Source organism: Anopheles merus, chromosome 2R (genome assembly GCF_017562075.2).
Source record: "Anopheles merus strain MAF chromosome 2R, AmerM5.1, whole genome shotgun sequence".
Classification (NCBI taxonomy): Eukaryota; Metazoa; Arthropoda; class Insecta; order Diptera; family Culicidae; genus Anopheles; species Anopheles merus.
The window spans coordinates 53951752-53977193 of record NC_054082.1 but is presented as its reverse complement, the minus strand read 5'-3'; the positions used below and the strand labels follow the sequence as shown (position 1 = coordinate 53977193).

At 42.3% G+C, this 25442-nt stretch overlaps 4 protein-coding genes and 1 long non-coding RNA gene across 16 annotated transcripts in view; 4 read left to right on the top strand and 1 right to left on the bottom strand.

Annotated features, from left to right (window-relative positions):
* The first annotated feature begins 570 nt into the window (after nt 1–570).
* On the top strand, nt 571–5892 carry LOC121589312 (RNA pseudouridylate synthase domain-containing protein 1-like). The gene is made up of 3 exons (XM_041908110.1): nt 571–1503; nt 1573–1816; nt 1887–5892. Exons 1-3 carry the CDS (start codon nt 1267–1269, stop codon nt 2306–2308), a joined length of 903 nt encoding a protein of 300 aa, XP_041764044.1. The 5' UTR covers nt 571–1266; the 3' UTR covers nt 2309–5892.
* Nucleotides 5893–6115: 223 nt separating this feature from the next.
* On the top strand, nt 6116–6884 carry LOC121588929. The gene is made up of 3 exons (XM_041907395.1): nt 6116–6204; nt 6275–6425; nt 6633–6884. Exons 2-3 carry the CDS (start codon nt 6312–6314, stop codon nt 6726–6728), a joined length of 210 nt encoding a protein of 69 aa, XP_041763329.1. The 5' UTR covers nt 6116–6204; nt 6275–6311; the 3' UTR covers nt 6729–6884.
* A 469-nt stretch (nt 6885–7353) lies between these two features.
* Nucleotides 7354–13336, top strand: LOC121588928 (phosphoglycerate mutase 2-like). Of its 5 annotated transcripts, none has more exons than XM_041907389.1 (4): nt 7354–7550; nt 10377–10722; nt 11497–11994; nt 12299–13336. In XM_041907389.1, exons 2-4 carry the CDS (start codon nt 10617–10619, stop codon nt 12460–12462), a joined length of 768 nt encoding a protein of 255 aa, XP_041763323.1. In that variant the 5' UTR covers nt 7354–7550; nt 10377–10616; the 3' UTR covers nt 12463–13336. The 5 variants fall into 5 exon arrangements, with proteins under 5 accessions (XP_041763323.1, XP_041763328.1, XP_041763325.1 ...); XM_041907394.1 differs by having other exon boundaries at nt 7355–7550; nt 12308–13336; XM_041907391.1 differs by lacking the exon at nt 7354–7550 and adding an exon at nt 7562–7873.
* Nucleotides 13337–17632: 4296 nt separating this feature from the next.
* On the bottom strand, nt 17633–18671 carry LOC121590871. Its single transcript, XR_006004491.1, has 3 exons — nt 18591–18671; nt 18132–18385; nt 17633–18051 (listed from the first exon to the last, which is right to left on the bottom strand). It is a non-coding gene; the product is annotated as an uncharacterized LOC121590871 (long non-coding RNA).
* Nucleotides 18672–19510: 839 nt separating this feature from the next.
* LOC121590866 (alpha-1,6-mannosyl-glycoprotein 2-beta-N-acetylglucosaminyltransferase) overlaps nt 19511–25442 on the top strand; it is a 41217-nt gene continuing 35285 nt past the window's right edge. For 2 of the 8 annotated variants that reach the window (XM_041910982.1, XM_041910974.1), the window contains exons 1-2: nt 21390–21484; nt 22293–22575. The gene's annotated coding sequence lies outside the window, so the exon portion shown is untranslated. Of the gene's footprint in view, nt 19825–19884; nt 20331–21389; nt 21485–22292; nt 22576–25442 lie in introns of those variants that run through there. The other 6 variants (XM_041910976.1, XM_041910975.1, XM_041910977.1 and 3 more) reach the window with 6 other exon arrangements.

Below are 25442 nucleotides of genomic sequence, written 5' to 3'. Positions count from 1 at the left end.
AAAAGGTACGTTTCTATTTGATTTATGTACCAAGAAACGCTCTTTTTTGTCAAGAATTATTTTTCCAAATTTTTCAAGACTGCAACATTATGTCACCTCCGTGGCGCCGCGCCATATCCGTGCACTTCTGCAGCTTGGCTCGAATTTCCCGAATTGTCCCAGACTCGAGCAGATAGGTCCCAAGCAGTGTGAACAGATGTTTTTGGCGGGTTTAGGTAGGAGCGTTAAAAACGGTTTATCGGTAGTTTTCGACATGCGAATTTATCGTATGTGCTATCAGCAACCATTCCGATAAATTGGTAAGTTGAACATAACAATAATGATAAAAAAAACATGCGTTTGAGCTTGTTCCTACAACAGTCGTGTATAAATACATGGACAGAATTTTATTTTATTCAGCTGTATGACAAAATATATAAAAAATATAAAATAATATAAAAAATATATAAAAAATCGGTAGGAATACAGATAAATCGGTGTTTCTGGTCACTCTGGCCCCAAGTAGCATATTTACTGGGTGATGAAGATATGACACTTTTATCTGACAGCACTGACAGCAATATCAAAAGAAAACCAAAAATAGAAAAAACACACAATTCGACAATTTTGAGTTCTGCAAGGTCCTGAAATTTTTAACTATTTCGTGGATTTGGTGTATTTTGGGCAATTTTGCCAGCAATTTTGGTGCCTGGTGCAGGTGTGTACCGTGCCGTGAAGAAAGTGGGTCGTGGACAAACGGAAAGAAAGCTCCCTTCGCGGAAGGGTTTAGCACCACAACAGCAACACTGTTGTTGCACAAATGAGGCATAAAAAATCGCTAATGGAGTAGAAAAGTGTCGACAAAACAAAGCGCATTCCGTTCTTTCCACTGCACACAGGAGAATCTTGTCCTGGTGCAATTTCAATTCTTCCGCCAAGTGCCAGAATCTTTCGTACTCGCGGAACACAGTGCGTGTCATAGGAGCACGCCGACCAGCAGGAGCCATCGGGAGGCTGTTGTTACGAATGAGGTCCTTGAAGGCTTCAAGCGCTGAGATGCTGCTTGAATTAATAACGAGCAGCTAGAGCAGCCTTCTTCCAAGATAGTCGGTCTCATCGATCTCGATTGTTCCGTATTGTTGTACGCTTCAAACGTCGAGTGTATTGAACGATTGCGTATATCCTGTAGCTTCTACCTAACAGGCCATCTCTCTTCTATAACCCGCTGATCAGCCTGCTCCCGACGTGCATCGGGGTGCCGTGACCGGATTATACGCATTCCTCAGAATGATAGATGAAATCGTAGACCGCATCGTTCAGTTCTTTTCCACTGGACTGGTGGAAAAAATCATCAAAGCTTTCCTAGTCCTATGCGATCGGTTTGTAAATTTCATCCTTTCCCTATGCGAGGGAAACAATTACAAGAAAAAGGACGAAACGGTCGATGTGTTGTATACTAGTGGCAACTTTTTGGTCATCAACAAGAAGCATGATTTACTGATAAACTCAAATGACACGAAAAAGGTGGTTTGTTTACTTCTCTCCTATGAGCCATGGCACTGTAGTACTTAATGTAATCGTTTTTAATTGCAGAAAACTGTGCAAACAATAATGCGGAAACAATTTCCCGAATACGTGCAGGATAATCTCACCCATGACTTTTACTTCGCTCATCGGCTTGACTTTGCCACCAGTGGAATACTGTGCATTCCGCTCAACAAAAATGCTTGCAAAGAAGTGTGCCAGGTGTTCGAGGAGCAGCGTGCCAGGAAGTACTATCTAGCGTTGCTCCGCGGGCATACCGATTTCGACGAGGAAGTAATCGACATCGCGATAGGTAAAACCGCTATCATGTTCCATCCATAAGTTTTCCGCGCTCTAATGTAACGTCTTTTACGATCCCACAGGCGAAGATGTGCGGTTCAAGGATACAAGCAAAAAAATGTGCACCATCCTGGAGGATGAACTATGCCAAAATCCACGACGTAGTATAACGAAAGTGCTGGTGCTGGATAGAGGCTACTACAACGGGAAGCCGGTCACCAAAGTGCTTTTACGGCCAATTACCGGTCGCCGGCATCAGTTACGACTGCACTGCTCGCAGATCGGCCACGTGATCGTAGGAGACTACACGTACAGCTTGAAAATCGACACGTCGCCGCCACGCATGTTTCTGCACGCGTTTCGCCTCGTGCTGCCGAACACAATCGAAAATCTCGATATTCAGACGGACGATCCGTTCACGGAGAAAGCGCTCAAGTACAAGTGGAAAGTGGTAGAGCAGGTGAACAGCATTGCGAACGCGTTCGACATCATCGACTCATTTTAACATTTGTGGGAACCATGTAGAATATACTTTTGTAGATCGCGTTCGTTCACGTTTAGGTTGGACCATTTCCGGCGCCGGCTGAATGTAAATATTCGATCCTTTTCTCGAATTTACTCACTCTAGACCAACTGTTTTTGCGATTGATTGGGATTAGATCTAAACCGGCCATTAATATTACACCCGTGGCATACACGCCGGACGTTGGGGAAATTTTTTGTTTTGACAAACCATTTTGTTGTATGCGATCGTTGACCTTGAGTCATTCGGCTAAAGCTTAATATCCATGGAGAAACTCCATTCGTGAGTTATTCGATTAAGAAAATGTATCTGTTTATATGCAATACTGTGCCGTAATGTGATTATGGTTGTAATTGCAGCGACAGCGGATAGGCAACAGATTAAACAAACCATTATGTTCATTGTGTTCGATCGTCGTATAAAAAGAGTTACAAATGAATTGCAACAGAATGCAATTAAATCGTAATATGCTCTACAGGTCAAGGAAACAGTTATGCTAGTCAACACAACCCAAACCAAACGTTAGTCTAGAACACGTAATTAAGCAATCGTCAAACATTCCAATGTTTCGGTTTGTTTTTCTTCCTTTACTGTTACGCTAATCTTTTGAATCATAATGCTAAAATGGGCAGAATTTGCGTCACAGTGTTAATTCGAGGGCAAAAAAGGCGCAGCAAAAACATTTCGTTTCAAGATAAGGCAGTTTTCGTTTCTAAAAGCATTCACATAGTTTTATTGTTTTCTAACCCTCCTCACTTTCGCATGTACTTGCGATATGAAACTGCAAACCCTCGAAGGTAGATCAACACAAGATTATTTGCCATCGATCGATTCAAACACGATTTATGAAACAGAGGAAGAACATTAGATAGCAATTTACTATTGAAATGATGTCGTTTTTCCTCACCCGAGGTTACGTACTTTACAACAGATAAAATAGGGAAATAATAGAAAATTAAGCAAATAGGGTGCGATTAACAGCAAACGACGACCATAGACATATTCTACCCCAAAGCGATATTAGCGCGCAAAAGCAAAAGCCCCATGTTGCACATTCCGCTAAGGTAAGATGCAAAAGATTAACTTTTATTCATGCTAGAAGATACTAATGTTCCGCTTAAGATTACTAACATTTTCTCTTAATATTAGATATTGCCATACTACGATTAGGTATGATTTTGTTCAGTCCAAGAGATCTTCAATTTACAGTTCGACAAACTACTTTTGACTGAATTATTTTACACACTATTATTTAACATTAGTAAACGCTTATCCAAGCAATTAGATGGTTATTTAGTTTGCATTTTTAATTGTCACATTAAATGTTATAAACCATTTACCGCCATACACGATGTGCACAAGTCAACTGTAGTTAAATCTATTTTACTGCGTTTTGGTTAAATAGTTTTTCTTAATGCACCTGTTATTGCGATTGCAGACGAAGTGGATACACTGTACAGGGTTAGTGAGACATACAGGCAAACAATGTTGTAATGAGGCTTTCCGGAGAAGGATACATTTTGCATTCTTAATAGTATAACAAGCGTGTCGTCGTCCGGCGATAGGGAATAGTTTAGCGAACGTTTCACACACACAAAAATCGAAAACAATATCAACATGCATAGACAAACCAAGAACACAATTTGCCACGTACTTAAACATTTTGTACCTTTATCTAAACTCTGCGGATATTGCACTACTCCTTTTTGCCCTTCATCCCCAAGGTCCGCGACTATTCAAACAATCGTAGAAGAAAAAAATCAACATCCAAATCCCTAATCCTCCCCCGTCCCCTCCTTCCCATCTTTCCCAACCTTGCCGCCAGTCAATGAAACCTAGTCAGCTTTGTTAAACTCTCTAAACTATCGAAGGCGATTGCAGAAGTGGATAAAATTTTCAAATCTTACCTTAAAACATACCAATCGCGTACGACATTGAGCCAAAGTGGCTTCTCCGTATTATGGGAACCTTTCACAGAAGAACTCAAGACACGCACCGAATACCGAGAATGATCGATACAAAATTTTGCAGTGTATTTTGCTTGAACGTTAAACTAGATCGTACGTACTATAGGATCCTTAACGATCGTAACATGTTATTTGATTGTGTTTTGTACTTGATCGTCAATTTTTGTTCAACAACTTACTGCTCGACTAGTTCAGGCTATGATGAATAGGTGATGAATAGGTTAAACAAACGTTGAATAATAATTCGTACATTTATAGCTGAGGTGATGAAACGATTCATAAACGATCAGAACAATCAAATAGAAGGCGTGCGTTCAGTCAGAAGTGTGGCGCAGCATATGGTAGAATATCGAATGAACATCCTGTCCGAGCTGGAAGACGATGAGCTATGTTTTGTGAGGTGAGCTGCTGCTGCATTAAAAGATTCGAGTTTTGGAAGAACGACGAATGATACAAATACTACCGAGTGCGGAGGATGATGTTTGTGATATCCCTTTGACTAAGTGGTGACCGGAGCAGCATTGTTCGCATTGTTTTTCCATCACTGCCATGTTACACTTAACATAAACCTCCGGAGCTAACAGTGAATAAGCGTGCGCAACTCGTAAACGCTAGTGTCGTATCTAACGATCCTCAATGAATATCTTTGTTTAATCTAATCAATGCAAACTCAGGAAGCAGTCAGTGGCGCAAACAGTCTGTTACCTAGGTCTATACGATCCATAACCGTACGTACCCGATCACCACACTTGCACGTAACAATGATTCTCCAGTGATCACCGAGTTATACAACAGTATGCAAACGTGTATTTACTGATCAGCTCAAACGATCAGCCATTCCGCATGAGTTTGAAATACCAACACACATCTCCATAGCAAGGTGGTATTGGGCTGCGCAAGAAATCCGTTACACAATTCACAAGACCACAGGATAAGCCGACAGGACTCATATACTCGGTACAATTTAGAGAATTAAGAGCACATCAAAGGTGAAACGGCAGTATCGACTAGTAGCGCTAACAATTACTGTACTTCGTCGCAGCTTGTTCAAAGATTCTCATCTTTGACGAATCTGCGAAAAACGATGTAATAAATCGCGAAAATGCAGAACCAAATTCATACACACAGCCGAAACGAGCCTAAGATAGCGATGGGAAAGACCTTACCCGAGGCAAACGGATCTTTGCGCCATAAAGACATTGATCGACTGTTTTCGTTCTTTAATTGTTGACTAGTAAGAAACTACAGAACCTATTACAAGCAAACATCAAACTCACACACGCTAAACTCGATTGCAAATTCATTATAGGAAACAAGCAGATATTTAAATGAGACAAATAGAGCACATACGCTCGTACGGAGAGCTGTTAAGATGTAAGAAATGGCGATTATATACATAGCAAAACAAACAAAACAAAAAAACACCGAAAGAACCAAGAACAAAAATCGAATCCAGATTTTTTCTTAAACCTAGAACATACGTCGAGGAAGTAAATCAAGCCAGATAAGAAGGAAAAAGACGACAATTTATGTACGTACATTAAATAATTTCTTTTGAAAAGAAATAAAAACGCTTTTTGAAATCGATCCAAATACTAATAGCGAAGGTTTTACTGTATACCAGACGTATACTAGACTTTACTTTACCGAAGCTTTTAAATTCTGCCAAAGATGAAAAACTCTGCTAATTCGCCAAATATGTTTGGGAAAAAAATTCCTTCCGATTTTGGGTAGATGTGCACTTTGAAACTGATAAAATTTGAATTTCCTACGTATCGGCCAAGGTTAATAGCTGAATGTTAGCCAGCTGTCAAAGTTCGGTGGAACATTGTCAAACTTAGGCTATTTATGACATTTCATCTGGGCTGTTCCGAACCCGAATAAGCGAGGTTCTATTGTTCTTTCGTGTTGGTAAGAAAACATTGACTGCTGCTCTTCGAGCATTTTCATTGAATTTTGCACGTTCTTGCTGCTATTTCAGTCTGCGATCAAACAGTTTGCACTCCAATTTGACGAAAATGATTGCTAACGCCGCTGTACCGCGATTGGCCACCGCCGCCGCCCAGGCCCTGCAGCGCCGCACGTACTTCTCCGTGTCGAGCAGCCTGCCCCAGGTTCGCGTATCCCTCGCGGTAAGTGTTTCGCAACAACAGGCAAAGGAACCGTCTCAGACCTTCCGGGCTGGGACGTACGTTCTCTGAAAAGTTGGTTGAGTTGCCAAGAACGCACTGTTGAACAATCACAACAGTGCACGTGAAGAAGATCTATCTGACTGGGCATGTTTTTTTTGTTGTTTTTCTTCCTTTACATTACGTAATAACTGTTTCTTCCATTTGCAGGAAAAAACCGTCCATGGCCTGGCCATCTTCGGTGGAGTGATTGCCTACCCGATCTGGGTCATTGCTCACGTCCGTGAGTACAAGGGAGGCAACTAAATGCTGCGCGAACATTCTAGTGATACACTGTAATCCCGTCGATCCGCAAGGAATTCATCCATGCCAATGTGTCCCTCGTGATGCTGGTGAAACGGCCGCTGTCAAACGCCTGGTCTCTGTATGAATAAAAGCATGAATTATTTTGGATCATAACAAGTGCGAGTGTTTTTTCTCCTTCCGTTGAAGGATGCCGAAGTGATGGTGGAAAAAAGTACGCAAAGGATTGCTACGATGGGCGAAGGAAGTTGATTTGAAGAGTTATGGTAGCGCACATCATTAATACAATTCAGAGCTGAGTTCAATTAGCAGCACAACGTATCATACCTTTTTGCCTTGTTGAGGCAGTCCACCATTTCAGGAAAATCTCGTAGCAGGACTGGTTCAACATTTTGAAATCCCTTTTTGAGAAACTGTAAAAATAGTTTGTTTTCTAAACAGTCAGCCGAATTGCTTAAAGTAAATTTTTCCGATACCAAATCACGTTCCTACTATCATATTGCCGCAAATATGGCAAATTTATCATCAATTGCAATAACGAATATGGACGAGCCGCTTACCATTGTGCGACTAACGCCTGTGCTGGCATCACTGCGGGTAGGTATGTCACTAACACATACGAGCGCTATGATTAAATGGTTGTGTTTATTTACATTCGCTTGATTAGCTGTGTTTTGTTATGGGTGGACCACGGTGTTCGGGACGAAATATCGGTTCCTTTACTGTGTCGTGATCATTCCGTCTCGTAGTACCTGTCGGAGGTGCTTGTACTTTTATCAATCAGTGTACCTGCTTCTATTCATCGGCGAAAACGGTCGGCAAAGGGTAATTCTGGCGCGAGTAGAAAGAACCATACTGTAGAACTGCTTCTCTTGTGCAATTGTGCACGTTGCATTCGGAGCGTGTCGTGTGGATTCCACGTCTTTCGGAGTTTGGTGCATGGTTATTTGATTTCAAATTATTTTCCTCGTCAGTCGTAAAGTGAACTCACTTGTGTGCAGTAGCCAAGCAGTGTGACGACTTGTTTCTGCGCTTTGTTCCGTTGTAATTCGATGATCCCCAAATGACCTTGAGTGGATACGGTGGGTCCACGTTTGATAGCTGTTGAATTGGTTTCGAATCTACCCTCCTACGATCCATCCATCCCGGTGAGTTATCGTATGAATAGAAACCGTCCTATGCCATGGTAACCTTGTGGCAGGTTAGCCGAGTCTACGAGTTCTTTGAACCTCCAGCTCATGGCAAACCTCTTCAGAGTACGCGTTTGATACAAAACGTTGATATCCACCGATTTGTTGCTTCTATTCTATTTTCCTGCAACGGTGGTCAGCGGTGTATGAAGGCTTAAAATAAGACTCGCCGATACGGCAGACAAATGGCGCGGCAAGGTGCGGAGCAGTAACTGAAGACTTCGCGTATCACTTTTAATATGTTGCGCATACACAATACGCTGGTGCTAAATTCCACTGGCGATTGCATGGGATTAAAATGGGGAACGATAATCAAATTAAACGTTACTATTATAGCTCACATGGGTTAGATTCGATGAATGTATTGCAAGCAGATCAAAGTAACGAGTCACATACATTTGAAAGGCCCGTGTATTATTGTATTGCTTGGTCAACGTACTGAAACAAACATATGGAACTTAAGCTGGTCTTAAACTGGTCCATAGCGCTACGCTTGTTTTGTTTGTACTTGTTGTTTTTTTGTTATTGTTGTACTCCGGCTTATGCCGGCATGATTTGCTTTCATCGAAGCTGAAGCTGGTACTTTGCTGTTGGAAGCACGTGTGCGAGGAGCCAGGTAGAAACGAAGCTCGCTCGCTCGCGCCATATTTCAAGCTGACACGTCCACAACACATCGAAATTGCGCAACGAAAAAATAACTCGCTGGATCTGGCGGGAATCTGTATGGAGTGAGTGTAGACCCTTAAAGCAGCAGAAGACCCCCTTCCGCAAAACGGAGCATGGATGGATGGATAAACAAATTACCGATGTAGAGAATGTGGACCACGTTTTCATACGTGGTGGCGTACGGGGAGCTGTATTTCATTCATCAACGGAACGATGATGAAGTCGCAAAGCGAATGATGGAGTATGAATGGAATTGTTGAGCCGTTGGTGGGAGAGGTGAAAGGGTAAACGGGACGGGAGGGAAGAGAATGCAGAGCCGGTTTTTCTTGCCTTTTTTTGTCTGTACACCTTTGGTTTAGTTCATTGTATCTCTCTATTTCTCTGTTTCGTCGTTCGGTGCGTTTGTTACCTACCTTTAGAGTATTTGTTTTGTCGCATTCCATATGTACATCGAGCTTGCTGCTTTTCGTGATCATGCATGGGGAGAGGATGGAGTTAAACAAAATTACGGAAATGGAAGTGGCTCTAGCAATTGCGCGACCCCACTAACCGTTCTGTCTTTAAACCGTTGCTCAGGAATGTTTTTTTAACAGCTAGGTGATAAGAAAATAATATCAGATATTAATATTACTTCTTAATCACCGGAAATTCCTGATGAAAAGAGTATTCATAAAGTAGTCCTACAAATAAGAAAAAACTACCTTCATGTTTCAGATAAAGTGTCTAATTTTACGAGAAACAATGACTTTGGTTACTTACCTTGAATGCGTTTTAAATGATAAAATCGTGTAAATTTGGTTGCGTACTTTGGAGTGCAAGACAAACCACGTGGTTGTTGCTTCACATCCACCGATAAAGATATGCAAAGGTAACTTGATTGTTGATGATGGTAAAAATAAATAAATAATTGAATTTGTGATTAGTCCCATTAGCTGCGATGGCATGCTATGAGCCCTATCACTCTTGTTCCAAAAATAATAATAATAGACAGACGGAGGCACACTGGTCGGAGCTTCAACCTCACAAGTATCGTTCAGCTTCTTTCGGAGCAACTCCGACAAAGTGTAAACAAGACTCTAGTAGAATATGTGAAGTGCGCCCGTGACAAGGGTGTGCGTACGAGTTCTTCTCCCACCGTTTGGACGAAAGGCGTCTGGCTTATCAGGGACAGCAATGGTCGTTTGCTAAAGTAAGGCCTGGTTCGTATACGGTGCGCGCTCCAGCTTGCTCGCATCGGACCGAGCGGGCACGGTAGTTGAACCGTTGATTCCCCCCGTGTTGTTCGGTAGCGCTCTCTCAAGGCCGCGGCTACACGGTCCGTTCAAATGGAATCTGTTCGACAATGGTGTGCGCTGCATGCGGGCTCTGTGTATAAGCGGCATCGTGGACGTCGTCATCATCATCATCATCGTCTTCATCGTCGTCACCGTTCAGCATCGCCAGGTCAACACACATGCATCGGCTATCGGGTGCATCGGTATATCCATAGCATACTACGACGCAGCATTCCACAGCACGATCGACCATGGTAGCGCACGATCGGTTCACATCGAATTCGAAGACACCGTCAGTTCGCTCGGAGCCCTTTTCAGCCACGACACGTGGTGGTGTGGCAAGTTGCTGTCAGTTTGTTAGAACGCCTGCTTGAAGGAACATTACATTAAGTATTCTTGCCATGATCGTTTGTGCTTTGAGTTGGTTTAGTTTTTAACATTTTTTTAGTTGTTTAGCAAAGTGTTTGTGTTTGAAGTGTACTTACATTGTTCCTTTTTGGTCTCTTTCTCTATTACCACAGTTAAGGGAACTATGCCCGAGGAGGGCTTTTAGGCATCATCATTCAGTCATTGACTAGAGGAACATACCAAGCACGGTTAACTAAAAAGCTGAACTGCTCAACTGCTGTAGTAGCCTAGACGTTCCAGAATAAACGGAAGCCAGCCGACAGCGTCTCAACAGCGGAAGTGACAAGTCAGCGTATTGTGCGTTGAGCGGGGAAAAGTGTGCACCTGAACGTTGCATTCCACGAAATTGCACGATGCATAAAGCAGCGTACAGTGTTACCTTCGTTCGTCATGGCGAAAGCGAATGGAATAAGATGAACCTCTTCTGCGGTTGGCACGACGTCGGTCTCAGTGAGGAAGGTAAAGCCCTGCCCAAGGATATGATGGTGTCTTTTTATTTACAGTATTTTGCTAGTGCATTTTCAACCACCATGCGAATATGCATGAGGTATGTGTGGGTTTTGTCCACCATGTTTGTGTTGGGACGCAGTGTGATCGATCACGAAAGCGCGTTCTATTTTTACGCGAAAGCCTACAGACGACATCATCGATGCATTTCGTTTGAGCTGGTTCTTGACCGGCAGTAACAACAACAACCGGTTGATTGTCGAATTTTCGCTGCTCTGTTATTTTGATCATCATCCGCTTTGGCGGTCATTAACAGAGCAAAGTTCAGAGCCCGGATGTCCGAAAGCTTTTACGTGTCGTTACTATGCACACAGCGGAAGTGTGCAGCGTGTGTTTTGTTGACATTTGAGTGTACCTACCCATAGGAGAATTAGGTTGACATTGTACACATTTGTTATAGTTCAATAGAAATGCGATGGAACGAGCGTGTGTCGTAACTAGCAGGGAACACGAACATCTTTTGTTCAAATCCACCACGCTACCACGGAGGCTTTGTGAAGAAGTGTGCATTGATTTGGCTTTAAAATATGAGCGTCAGAGTATCAACTGAGCAAAGGTGAAACTATGTGATAATGAGAATGGGTCAACTCGCTTATCTCGCATAAAGAGAAGCAATGTAACCGTCACTGCCGACGAGACCCACCGCAAGAGAACCGAAGTGTAGAGTAGTGGCCTTGCGAAGATAACAGCACTAACGCCACCATTTCCGTCCATATGTTTCCGCAGGTGAATGGGACGCGTTGGAAGTGTCGGCAGCAGCACTGAAGCGGGAAAACATGCGTTACGACATCGCGTTCACTTCCTGTCTGCGCCGAGCTAACCAAACTCTGGACATTATTCTGAAGGAGCTCAATCTCACCGACATTCCTGTGAGGCAGCTGTGGCGCCTAAACGAACGTCACTACGGTGCTCTGACCGGGTTTAACAAGCGCCAGATGGCCGACATCTACGGCGAAGAGCAGGTACAGGTGTGGCGGCGCAGCTTCAACGTCCCACCACCAGCCATCGAACCAACCAACCCGTATTATCACGCGATCAAGAACAATCCTCGACTGCGGCACATTAGCGAGCAGGATTTCCCCACGACCGAAACACTCGAAACGACCATGGAGCGAGTCGTGCCGGAGTGGACGGACTCTATCATACCAGAGGTTCGTGGCGGCAAACGGGTACTGGTTGTGGCCCATGGTACTAGTCTGCGCGGTTTGGTGAAGCACATTCAAGGTAATTGGCATTATACTACCGAACAAGGTGACTAGAGCGTAAAGCATCGATTAGTCTAGAAGCATGATGTGGGAGGATTCTATGGGAGGATTGGTGATGGTGAAAATGGAACTAACCTTTCTCTTTCCAATCATTGTCTTTTTCTTCCATTTGCATTGACATACTCGCATACACGGGCTGCTCTAATTCTAATTTAAACACATTATCTACTAACTGATGCTGATCATTTCATCGAATATTATTCCCCGTACCATACACATACCTCGCAAACATACCGCGCTCCCACAATACTTACCATCTAAAGGTATTTCAGACGCGGACATCATGAAGTTCAACCTACCGAACAGTATTCCGTTCATAATAGATTTCGACGAGTCGATGAAGATGGTGGGCGGCATCCGGTTCCTGGCGAACGACGACACCGTGCTGAAGGCCATGGAGAAGGTGGCCTCGATCGGTGGAAAGTAGCAACAAAAGGAATAAGCTTAAAAGTTTCTCCGATATCCCAAACGTGTAACACACACCCTGCACTGATCCGATACGTCCGGTGCTACTCTACCTCATACCCAGAAACCTTTTTCTTAGTAGGTGCAATGGTTTCTTTTGCTTCTCTTTGGAGGGTTTTGCTAGGAGCAGTGTTAGACAAAACCCTCCTGTTTGTTTGTGCTTTCCTCTCATAATTTTGAACTATTTTTCTGTCACTAGAAAACCAGGTTTCTGAGCGATTTTTTAAATATTAATTTTTAAACATTAATATGGCATAATGTTATTGTAAAGAAATTTGGATTTAGAATGTTTAGGAAGCTTCTTAGTGTATGGGGCATGTTATGAGGATGTCGGACTCATGCCCCACCAAGAACAAAATCGACAGCCACCCCCAGTTCGGCATTAGATGCAGGTGAGCACAGCGACCTCGATAGCTGGATCAGGTGAAATAACACCTGTCGGATATCGGATGTGTACATCGATGGCAGGCTGCAACCAGGGACTGAACATCCTGGAGAATTGTTGTGGACCGGACCATGTCACACCGAAGTGTTCTATCGTGAGCAGGTCAACGAGGGGGAGAGAGGAAGCTTACCGCGTCAATATTGCCTTTTTGAAGCTACTGTATTACTTGTGCGTTGTGGTCGTAGAACCTTCAATTTGGAAAGTGCACTACATTTTACATGATTATGTTCCGTTAGATGTAAGAGAATGGTAGCGGGAGGAGTATTATTGTATCGTATTTATAGCGATAGCCTCGTTTATACAAGATAAATTGTGTACTGGTCAAATACGAGAGTTGGTAGTGCGTTTATTCGAGTGTACAAGAACGTAAAATAAACCCTTTGTAAACTAATAGTTCAGATCATGCAACTAGTGAATATTGAGAAAACGAAACGAACGGATGTGAATGATGAAAACAACATGGCAAAGAAACTTTTCGATATAGACTTCAAATTTGGATGCCATTTGATAGAAAACTTTTTTGAAATGAAAGATTATCATACTTTGTCTCTCATATTGTTCTGCAATATGTTCGAAAACGAATGTACTACATTTGAGATCTTAATTTAGTTTTCACCAGCAATAAGGGCAACTGACCTTCTATCTCAACATGTGTTGAAATACGCAAGGATAGTTAATCTTGCTATGGCTAAACAATACACACCACGCCAGGCCATAAGTCGTGCAGTATCAATTACAAAGGAGTTTGCTGGTCTAGATTAGATTTGAACTGACGACCTGTGGTGTGTTATACATCGATCGATATTATATCATGCAAAAAATTATCAAACAGAGCTGAAGGATTGATTGATGTTGGCAGAAGTGCAATCAACGGCACTCTTCACGCATGCAAACGATTACTTGCTGCTACAAGTGGTTTCAAGAGCCCACTCGCCCAAGCATGTTGAAGTGCTATTCAAGAGGGTTGATTTTAATTAAACACGTTCAAGCGATGAGACTCGTCCAATTCTGCTCAGTTTATACTCTGGAAAACATTTATGCGGGCGAGGCCGTGTTTTTAAATACTTCCCCTGTTCTCTAATGTTTGATATTCGGGGGAACCCATTATACATTACTGCTACGCAAGTGCTAAGAACATAATCGACGAGGTCGCCGATGAATAAGGTTTCGTAGATTATCGTTATCGGCCAACACGTGTATTTCACGTTTACCGTTCGCTCTACCACCATGAACAATGTATTATCGTTCAAGCACTTCCGTAAGCATTTGTGTACTTTCGATTGTGATTGTTAGCTACTACAAACTGATAACAGCCGTGAAATACGAACAACTCCATAACCAAATGCATCAGACAGAGCTTCTTTGCTCACTTTAGCGACAGTGTTCCACAATTGGTTTAGCCTTGATTGTACCTGTTTTTAGTAAAGCTTTAAGGACGTTAAAATTAGTTTTGATCTAGGTTGTAACATATTCTCCATTACATTTTTATCAGCATATATAAAATAGAACTTAACATTGTTTTAAAATTTTATGTGGAAATAAATTTATTGAAAATTGAAACGAAAGACTTATGGTAATGTTATAACTTCTACCCAACGAATTATGCATGTTGGATGGATTATTGATTAGAGCATTTCTGCTTTGCCTCGAACCAAATCCGATCGGGTTGTTGATCTGTTCCCACTTAATATTGCTAAGGTATTTCTCGCACACCTTCTCTCTCTCTCTCTCTCTCTCTCTCTCTCTCTCTCTCTCTCTCTCTCTCTCTCTCTCTCTTTCTCTCTCTCACTCATAACACCTACTTTATGCGTCGTTTTATCAGCACGTTGATCGATCAATTCGCAATGGCAATCGATCATCACACCTAACGCTATCATCACCTCGATGTTCTTACGTGTCTGCAGGAGGAATGTTTACACATCTCGCTCTAGTTTACGTTATTAAGGCCGGTACGGTTTTATACTACAACACATTGCAGTAAAAGGGAGAAGATAACAGTTTGTTCATGTTATCACGATCATTGTTGAACGTCTTTTCAGTACTAAAACATAACCTGTTACATTGTCCATCGTAATAGAAGCAGTACTTTTCTTTATCACTCCTCCCTTGCATAAATTCCAATGCATGAATCGTGTTCAGTGTCTGGCTAGTGCCTATCGTTAATAGCATCTCAACTAGGTAAGTAACTCGCATTGTTCATGTGTTAAGATGTTATCAAAAGGTTGAAACTAGAACATGGGTAAAATGCTTTCAACGAAACATACAACATCGGTATCATTTCTATGATTAATTCTAAAGTATTCTAATCCTACTCCAAGTCATGAGTATGCTACAGTGAACATTGTCCATCATCACTTATTCTAAAATTATTACGAATGATCGATAGAATGGAGTCTGGATGAGAGTACGTAAAATATTTTAATTTCTCAAAGGGTTGACACATTTGACTCATAACGGATGGTCCATTCAAACTGAACATTGACACGAAAAGCGAATTATTGAGAAGGGTACCAAAAAATCGCGAAGAGTAAAAAGGTGTACGTAGTCGAATATAATAAACAAATACCGTTAGTTAGCGGTGACTCATGGTGGGGTATGGCGAATTTGGATGCTATTCAAAAGAAAAGCTTCTGATAGCTGGCATAGATTGCATGAAAATTTCATACTTTTTTAACCTTTTCCGTATCTTTTTTGATAACTTACTTCAATAAATATCCCATAAGTCCCATGTTTTTTTCTTGTTCTTGTCTCAAACTAATATTCTTGTTTTAAGCTGGTCAAATGTGCGTAACTGGCCATTCAGTAGTGTATAAAATATAGGATAAAAGAAGAAGAAAAAAATACCGTGTTAATTTCTATAAATTATACAATAACAAGCTATTTTTCAAAACACTGTGATCAATATTTCCATCAACAACCGGTCGCATGGTCGTACGACTTAACAACAACATGGGTTCAAGCCCCAAATAGACTGTGGACCGCCATACGGAGCACTGACATTCCTGCTATGGGGGGGGGGGGGGCAGGGGTTATCCCACAAGTGATACAGGCAGGCCTTGTCCGACAACGGTTGTTGAGCCAAAAAAAGACGATCAATATATCGAAAATCTAAACATGTTTGCATATGAAAGCAGCTATGAGGTATGACTATATGAGTTCCAAGAAGAGAGAAAAAGTTTCAAAGAACCACTGCAAATATGAAACATATGTTAGGAGTACATTGCTCAGACATTTGTTCAAATAGTATCACGCATTGCCGATTCTAGTTCTGCCAAAAAGCCTAGATTTGTATATAGTTCCCTGTGCTTATAGAGATACTATTCTCGGTGTCTAGTTAATCTAAATTTTTAATGCTGCAAAAAGTGTGAATTGTTGAAAAAAAATTCACATAGACAGTGAACTTATATGGATGGTACTGCTACATTTGTTCTTGACCTATGCATAAAATTAAGACAATCGATGGTGCTGTTTCATGCGATGCCTAGGACTTTACACAATCCAAAACGAGAGTTACAATACAGCCAGTTTATCAACATTTTCCACATTGGAAATAAGAAATCTTCGTGCAGATGAAAAAAAAACAATTGTCTAAGATGTAGTTGGCACATTATTTGTTTGAACAACTATACACGAACGCGCGTTCGTTATTCAATTAAGATTTCATCTAGCGATAAAGTTCAACGCTCCACCAAGCAATAACTTGCCTCCTCTTCAGTTCGGGCATTTCTATCGCGCGAACCATAACGCCAGACTCTTTCTGACCTTAACTGGAGCCAAGTAACCAGTGGCTTGCTGCGGTCAAGCAGCTATGCCTCGTAAATCATAGCGGAGCTGCTGCCCATCGTCGATGATTTGATGGGTGCACTGCTACAAGTGCGAATCCCTCACTGCCACATTTCAGTGTCAACAACCGCTGTTTGAATGCAAGACGAAGAAGTGCTCTGACGGGCGGTGGGCGGTGCTCAAACGTGTGCAGCAAAAACAGAAACAAAACAATCTAGTAGCTGTCGAAACTGCGACCAAAACTGCTTCAAGTTAACTTTCCGGTGAAACGAACAGCACGTTTCAACGCACATTTCATCCACAGCGATTACAGGACTGTTGAGCTGACTGGACTGTAACTGTTACCGCTCTACGTGTCATTTGCAATTTTTCAAAGAATCAAAATATTGTTAAGATAAGATTTTTCGTTTGTTTGTTTGTTTGTTTGTTTGTTTGTTATTTTGCTTTCCAGCTCTGTTTACTTACTCTGCCGAGTTGACGGAGAAAGAAACGTTTACCTAAACAAACACATTTCAAAGCAGCTATTAAAGCTTCTTGTACTGCGTGCGAACTTTCGACATAATCCAGCTACATCAACAAAGGGCCATGATTATTTCAGTTTAATTAACATTTCATCCAAAACAAGAAATGTAGTGTACGAAAAACCAGAAAGCAAATGAAAAGAAAAACATATCGCTAATGTTTTTCGGTGGTTCGTTAAAACATGCCGTTTCCGCTTGGCCATTTCATCCGTCTCGATGCGGTCGTTGAAAATGGTTGGCGGTATGATGCAAAGAGAAGCAAGCTCCATTGCTAAAGATACGGTAGAATGATTTTAAGATTTGCAATCTTACAATGGTATAAGTAAGCAATAATTCTTTGTTAAAAAAAAAAAACTGGCCAGAATGGATTTTAAAAAGGTAACTTATTATCAAATCTGAAAAGTAAGACGGAACTATGGAAAAAAATAATACTCATTGATCGCTGAGTAATTTTGCACAAGCAAATGTTGATAAAAGACAATTGCATTAACTTTAATTTGTTGAAATTAGTTATTGAACAATAAGTACATATAAGTACATGAAACCGTCTCTTCAATCTAGCCGCAAGGGATTTATTAGAATTATTGGCTCATCATCACATGGCAATAATTCTCCCTCCTTCATGCTAACAGCTGGTCGAGGAGGTTAACAGTTTTGTTTGTCTATTTTCTCATTGTTCCGTGTCCGTGTTTACATCGCTGTGCGGTCGATTTCACATACTCAAGCTCTGCTGACTCACGAGACCAGCGTCCAACTTCAGTTGCAACATCGCGGGGTTACTTCAGATAAGCACAAACAAACGCTTACATAGAGAGAGAGAGAGAGAAAGAGATGTAAAAGACCAAAATCTTCCGAACAAACCCAACAGACTGCATTACTCACCGAAAGCAAGAACATAAAACGTACTTAAGAAATAACATACAATCAGAACGACCGTTATCGCGCGTGACTTCTTGCGCCCAGTGTAGTGAATGGGTGTAAAGACACCACTTTGTAGACGCGTGCCTGCGTCTAATGCAAAGTGAGGTTACTTGGGCAAGGGTTAGGATTTGTTTATGTTTTGATTGAATTGTCGCTACCGCAAACGAGAAGATCAATCAAAGCCTTCATTAGCCGCGTCTTCGCTCTACTTCAATCTGGAAAGGTTCAACGTTGGGAAATTAAAACGCGCTAACATAGTATACGTAAAGCGAGAGATAGAAATAGAACCAGATAGGGTCTGAAAGATAGAAAGATAGAAAGATAGAAAGATAGAGAGAGAGAGAGAGAGAGAGAGAGAGAGAGAGAGAGAGAGAGAGAGAGAGAGAGAGAGAGAGAAAGTATGTGGGAGATGGCCATTACGAAAATATGTAGTCGAATGATAGCAAAAAACTTCGATGCGATCTCACCAACACTACCATCCGATCAATGGTCACTTCGATGAGGTCGAGAGCGCAAATACAACGTACCTCTGTACAATGTGCCTACCGCTGGTCCATTCCACAGCTGGGGTAGGCGAGGAAAATCCGCCAAGGAAATCGTTTTTGCCTTCGTGATTTTCCCACCCATTTCATGAGGTTCAAGAGTCGGCAAGTGGTTGCGCATTGCGCACGTGCGCCAACAGTGAGTAGCAAAATGTGCATGCTTTCAAAACATGTTGCTATAAATATATCTAAATATATATATAAATATATAAAGAAATGAATTGTTTTAGTTGTTATTTATTTTCACTTCGTGCTATGAGTTTGTTAATTTAAAAAGATGTTTCATAAACACCTACAATTTTGGAACAATGTTTTTGCTACTGGGCAGCTCCATTGGTCACGTGCCATAACGCATTCTAGCTTAGCGTTATTCGTGTTATTTCTTTTAAATTATTTTTTGCCATATTATATGCGCCATAATTGAAGTTTGTTTTACTTTGCTCGATATAATCGATAAAGCATTATTTTTTTCAAGAAATCACGGAATCATCTAGTTCCGCAACCGATAGCGCATTCAGTGCGTCAGTCACTGTGGTGCGATTACGGCATTGTCGGCGAGAGTTTCGTTTCCCGCATCCGAGATGTAAAGGATAGGAGCGCGGAGATAAGCTCCGTCAGAGATGAGGAGGAACTTGAAACCAACAGCGGGCGTGCGAAAGAGAGCGTCCGGGCATGATGTAAACAGTGCTAGCCGCTCTCGGCCGAAAGTACACCAACCGCGAGCGCTGAAGCTGTTTAAAAATAAGCAAAACCAAGCGTCGTGTGCGTAAGAGAAACCGAGCTATATAGACGCCAGGCGGTGGGCTGTGGGCAGTGTGCCAGCAACTAAAAAAGAAACCGCAGTCGCCCCGCGAAACGAAGTCGCGTCTTATCGAAGGCGCATCGTCGGTACTGTCGGTGTACTTTGCGCTTCGGGGCGCCTGCTGCTACTGCTGCTGCTGAGGCAAGTGTCAAAACGACGGTAGTAGAAGCCAGATGTCAGACACGGGTACGCTCTCGTAGGAATCGCAGAAATCCTAGTAGTAGGAGTAGACCCAAATTGCACCGTGAAGATCCGGCTGAAGCAGCTACTGATACCACAACCCCGAACAGCTTTTCGCCGTTGTTGATTGGTGTGTAAAAAGTGGTAACAAACCAGTCGCTACCGTACGACCTTTCGGTAAAGGTGTGAAAGGCGAAAGAAAACCATAACAACCGTGCTAAAATTCGTGCCTTTGGTGACGTATTTTCTGCTGCGTTGTGTTCATCGTGCGCACGCCCCTTGCCGTGCAGTTGTTGTTGTCGCTCTAGTGTTGGTGCGTTTCTGTGTGAGAAAATGTGTGATAGATACACAAAAGTGTGCAGCAGGGCGTGAAAAGCTGTCGGGAGCTGTTAACCTTGTGGAAGATAAAAAAAAAACAACTATCGCATAATTAATCCAACAGCCTTCGATAAAGAGAAAAAACATCACCTCGAAAAAGTATCACCCCCAGCCATTTTGGGGGCAAACAGCTGGATCGACACAGCCGAATCAATCGAAGTAGCTCACGACCAGGTTCCAGTGTGCGGTAGGAGGTGGTTGTTTCATTCATCCCAAAACAATGCGCTGACCTCCGCGCGGATACCAATACCAGTACAGGTGACACTCCCTTCCGAGCTGACCCGGCCGATCTTCCCGGAATGTTAGATGGCCGACATTCGTTCTTGCTGGGGCATTTGTTTTTGCATTCCCCCCTTCCGCGGTACAGGTGTTATGAATGAAAGTGTTTCCGCGCATGCTTGACCAAGTGCCAACCATGTAGCGGCGGGAAGGGGATACATCTATATCTATCTTTAATTTTCATGGATTTTTATCATCGCATTTCTTATCGCTGAGGCTTTTTTTTGTCATATTTGTGTGTTATCTTGTGGTTTTCATGAAATCGCAGCAAAAACGCTGTTTTCACCAGCTATATTTAATGGACTAGGCCCCAAGTAACAAGAAACGCTAGTGAATTTGGAGCGCAACGAGCAGCAGCTGTTTTTGTTCTTCATGTAAATTTATCATACTAAGGCTCCAGTAGCTCGATGATAAGCTTAATGATAAGAAGTCAAGCTTTTTTTAAATAGATTTAGCAAGTGCCATCCATCACACATTGTTATGTGTTTGTGCAGCAAGAAATGATTGAGCAGCTCCATTTCTATTCATTTTACATGAGTTACCTACTTATCTCCGGTCATGATTGGAGGTGTGTGTGTGTGTGTGTGTGTGTGTGTGTGTGTGTGTGTGTGTGTGTGTGTGTGTGTGTGTGTGTGTGTGTGTGTGTGTGTGTGTGTGTGGTGTGTGTGTGTGTGTGTGTGTGTGTGTGTGGTTTAAAACCGGCACCACAATCGATTTCGGAAAGACCCGGACCTGGTCCGCGACGTCATCGGCGCGCTCGGTTGTTCGAACTCGTCATCATTTTACAGTGTACAGCAGGGGGCGCGCACTGTCTGCCGGCTGTGTGTTTCCGGCGGAAGGGGACACTTTGGGGACGACGATGGAGGCCTGCGTACTCAGTCGGGCTCGCGGTTCGGCAAACGTCATCGTGCACGAACGCCGTTTTCTCGCTCCGCCACCGGAGCCGCCACACATGAAGCAGCACATTACACTAAACTGCGGCGCTGCTTGGCTGACCGGACAAAGCTTCGGCCATTATTAGTACGTGCGTGACTGTGACAGCGAGCGTAGGTCGGCTGTCGTCGTAACGGAGGTGCACCGGAGTGTGGTCGATTTTCCAATCCGCAAACGCAACACCAGAGTGCGAAAACCACGTACGTATTCGTACGATGGGAAGAGAATTGATTATTCATTCGAGCCCAACTTCGATCGCGTTTGCGTCAGTCAGTGTGTGGCCGATTGATTTTTCAATAGTTGCATCCGTCGTGTTAATAGGTGTATGCTATACGCTCACTGCAACCACAATACAAACAGTGAAGTTGTGCGAAACAGTGATCCTAATGGTTAAAAATAATGCCAGTCTGCCCAGTTATTGCTTGCGCTAGACGTGAATAATATTTGGACGGTGTCTTTTCTGCCGTCATCTGCCGACAAGTGCGCGTGTGTGCGGTTTATGGTTCCTGCTGGCACTGTCCAACAGCACAGCAGCCGCTCTTGTGACGACGGTGGGGTCGGTTGTAGTTGTTGTTTATTTGGCTATTTGGTGTCGCTGTTACTTGGTTTGATTTTGAGTAGTCGCCGTATCCGCTGCCAGCAGCAACGCCATCCTCACTGGCTACGTCTCCTACGACCGCGTTCATCGACGAACGTAGCCGCCGTACTCAGCGTCGTCTTGACGCTGGTTATGTTGCTTTGATTGAATAAACGAGCAGTGAAACCTGCTTGGGACTGCCCCGCGGCAAAGGACGGTAAACACATCGCATTGCCGCTTTGTTGCCTTCGCCTTTCGAGAGAAGAAATTCCAGTTTACACGCGGCCCCCGCCAATGCGGGATATTTCAACATTTGGGAAAGGAAAGAAAGGCAGTCAAAACCGCTGCTGACTGTTGTTGATACGACAATTGCGTGGAGGTACAAAAACGGGGGTAATTTTACTGTTTACCTTGGCTCTCTCTCTCTTCAGCAAGCTTTATGAGTGATAGTGTGTAAAAGTGGCCACTACGAGCTGTGCAGTGCAACCTATGTACGTTCTCAGTGTATGCGATGGTGTATTAATAATATAGTGTAGTTAATTTAACCTGCACTTCTCAAGCTGCTAAATCAGTAAAAGTAGGAAAGGCTGCGTTCACCATCCAATAGAAATTCGTTCACCTGCGGTAAAGGACGTTTCGTGACATCGATCCAACGATTCCCTGCCAACCGGCTATGTTGGATGCAGAAGTTTACAAACCCTGCGGTAACCAAAAGTAAGTTTTATCGAGTATTAGAGTTGAACGTTTTAATTACTTGCCATAGTTTCGACGTTACTCGTTTGCATCCTCGGCTCCTTTTCGAGCCGATCCGACCGTGTACAAATTCGATCAAAGGTTATTTGCCGAAAGCGGCACACGGGTAAGCCGCCCCTCAAGGGCAAGGGCATGTTGAACCGCGTCGTTAGCATTATGGCATCGCACTCGATTAGCACTCAGCGATGGTGGTGTATCCAAAGCTTCGTAAAACACCGCAATGCGTTCCCCCATTAATTGACGCGGGCAAGAATCAACCTTAACACACGGTGACGGTCGCTAACCTGCTTTCAAACAGATCCAGGTGACAAATCGTCGCAGTAGTACACTTTTGCCAAGCGATTAACCAAGTGTCAGCAGATGACACGACAGAGCCTTTGGTCCTTTTTATTTTCATCATTCTGCCCTGTGTTTTATGGATCGAACAGTAAAAGCATTTAAATAGCTTTTTGACAATATTGACTCGATACTGTCGAACTTGTCTAATATTTGCGCAACCAGATAAAAACGTGGTAAGCAAACTTAAGCTTTAGAGAATAGAGCTCAAACATAAATAATCACAGGGCCCATGGCAGGTGAGGTGCGGCTTTAGCACCAAACAACAAGAAAATGCAACTTTATCGGGCAAAACAAACTGATAAGCTAAAAAACGCAAATAAACGGTGTCTATATTATTATTCAATAAAATTATGTCTGCTTCATCAAAAAATGGAGAGCGAATCCATCATCAGAAATGCACAATCTAATTTGATTTTCATTAATAATGATGTTTGGTAGTGAACCGGACGAAAAACGAAGCAGTAATTTAAAGCCTTACTTTGGCTTGATACTGAACAACCTGTATAAAAATTGGTTAAACTGTGTACTGTGTGTATATGCCTACAATGGACAAGCTGCTTGTTAAAGCTCATCGAAAAATTTAGGCATTGAAAGCATTTCCAATACAATAGGTTGCATGAGTAAATTAATGCATTGCTGGAATGGCACCTAAAAGTCTTCTCTTCACTGCCTACAAGCGAAATATAAGCGGTTAAAATCGATGACACTTAATCTCGCCTTTTCAAACCCCAGACTTATGTTAAATATTTCGAATAAACAAAATTCAAGAATAATATACCTATACGCGAGCAATATGAACAATGTGGTAGTTCCGGCTTCCATTAATTTATTATTTAAATGGGTTGCGAAGCAATCATATTTAAAATCAATCGTGATAGCCTCGCTATCAATTGATGCGTGTTGCTCGATTATTGTTTGCCGACCGTTCTTTTCTTAGAGCTGCAATCCAACGTCATCTTTGGGGTCATACGAGTGGAATTGATTTCCTGCCAATGTTTTCTGCTGAAAGATTTAATCTCAATTGATGCAACATAAACTGCAATTTATATAATTCACATCCCAAGCTACCTGATAGCATGAAGCATGCATGTTATGTTCTTGGGCGCGAAATGTCGAATAAAAAGAACTGTAATTAATAAGTTTTTGCTATTTTAAAGGTGTATTTGGTACTTATTTCATGACGCAAAACCTTCAACAATAATTTGTGTGTGTATGTGTGTGTGTGTGTGTGTGTGTGTGTGTGTGTTTTTTTTTCTAATGTCAATATAATAATGTAGTCGAAAAAGTAATGCATAGAAAAATGATATGATCTATAAACTGACGATAGGACAAGTATAAAACAGCCATCAATAAACACACTTCCCCGGAGCTTGATGCTTTGTTGGGTGTGCAAATTGTTTACTCCGCTCAGACTGCACAAACCAAATGGGGTGAAAATCGAACCCAACCATTTCCCGATCTGACAAAAGCAGCAATGCCATCATTTGACCTACATTCAACTAATCTGGTAGGGAGCAGCAAGATAGCAAGAGCGCAGAACGGAGATAGATACCTATGAACGAATAGCACGTTCGTAGGATCTGCGGGAGATCAAACCTCGACCGATACGGTTTAATTTTGGCTGTAAATCCAACCGGTGTACGTGTGCCGGTTTCAATGTCCGAGGGATTTTCTTCTCCCATCTATTGCTCTATAGCCATTGAGCGAGAAAATATATATTCTGTTTGTATTCGACATCGGGGTTTGTCCGCGTTCCTGACCCACGAATGATAAACCATGCGAGAAATTCGTATTGAATTTCATCTTTCCAATCTTTCACTTGTGGATATTGTTTCATCTCACACAACTTTGTATCAAACAAATCCCAATAAAATCGCATATAGTCTCAAGTCGGTTTATACATTTTGAAACAAAAATTAAAACGTTTTAAGCCTTATTTTACCAGTGTTGAAAGGTTTGAACTATGAATTTAAGACACCAGTAAATATAACCCTTTGCGTGCACTTTGCTGAATATGGCTTAAGAGTTTGAGCGCTCGATTTTAATACTGATTTTCGTCTTATTTCTAGAATTTTTCTCTTTCACATCTTTAATGTTAAAACTGCTTAAAAAACGCTCAAATATGGATTTAAGTTGTTGATCGTTCAGTATTGAGCGAGTCTCGAAGGCCTTTATAGGCCGGCATGCACGCGTAGAACGTTACGTCAAGTATAAGTTATTCATCTTCTTCAAGAAACTAAACTAAAATGTGGAAATTATTACATCTTGTTTTACGAAAAATGTCAGTTCTCGAGGGTTTCTTTCGCGGGATAAACATGCACGGTAATACGAATTTGTGATTTCCTTCCATTGTTGTTATCTCGTTTACTCAATTACAATGTAGCAGCAAGACATGGGGACTGGGAGGCTGCCGCTGATTAAGAAGATCTTGGACAAGTACATGCATGTCGAATACTATAGTAAACTATTTTTAGGCACAATGCACGCAT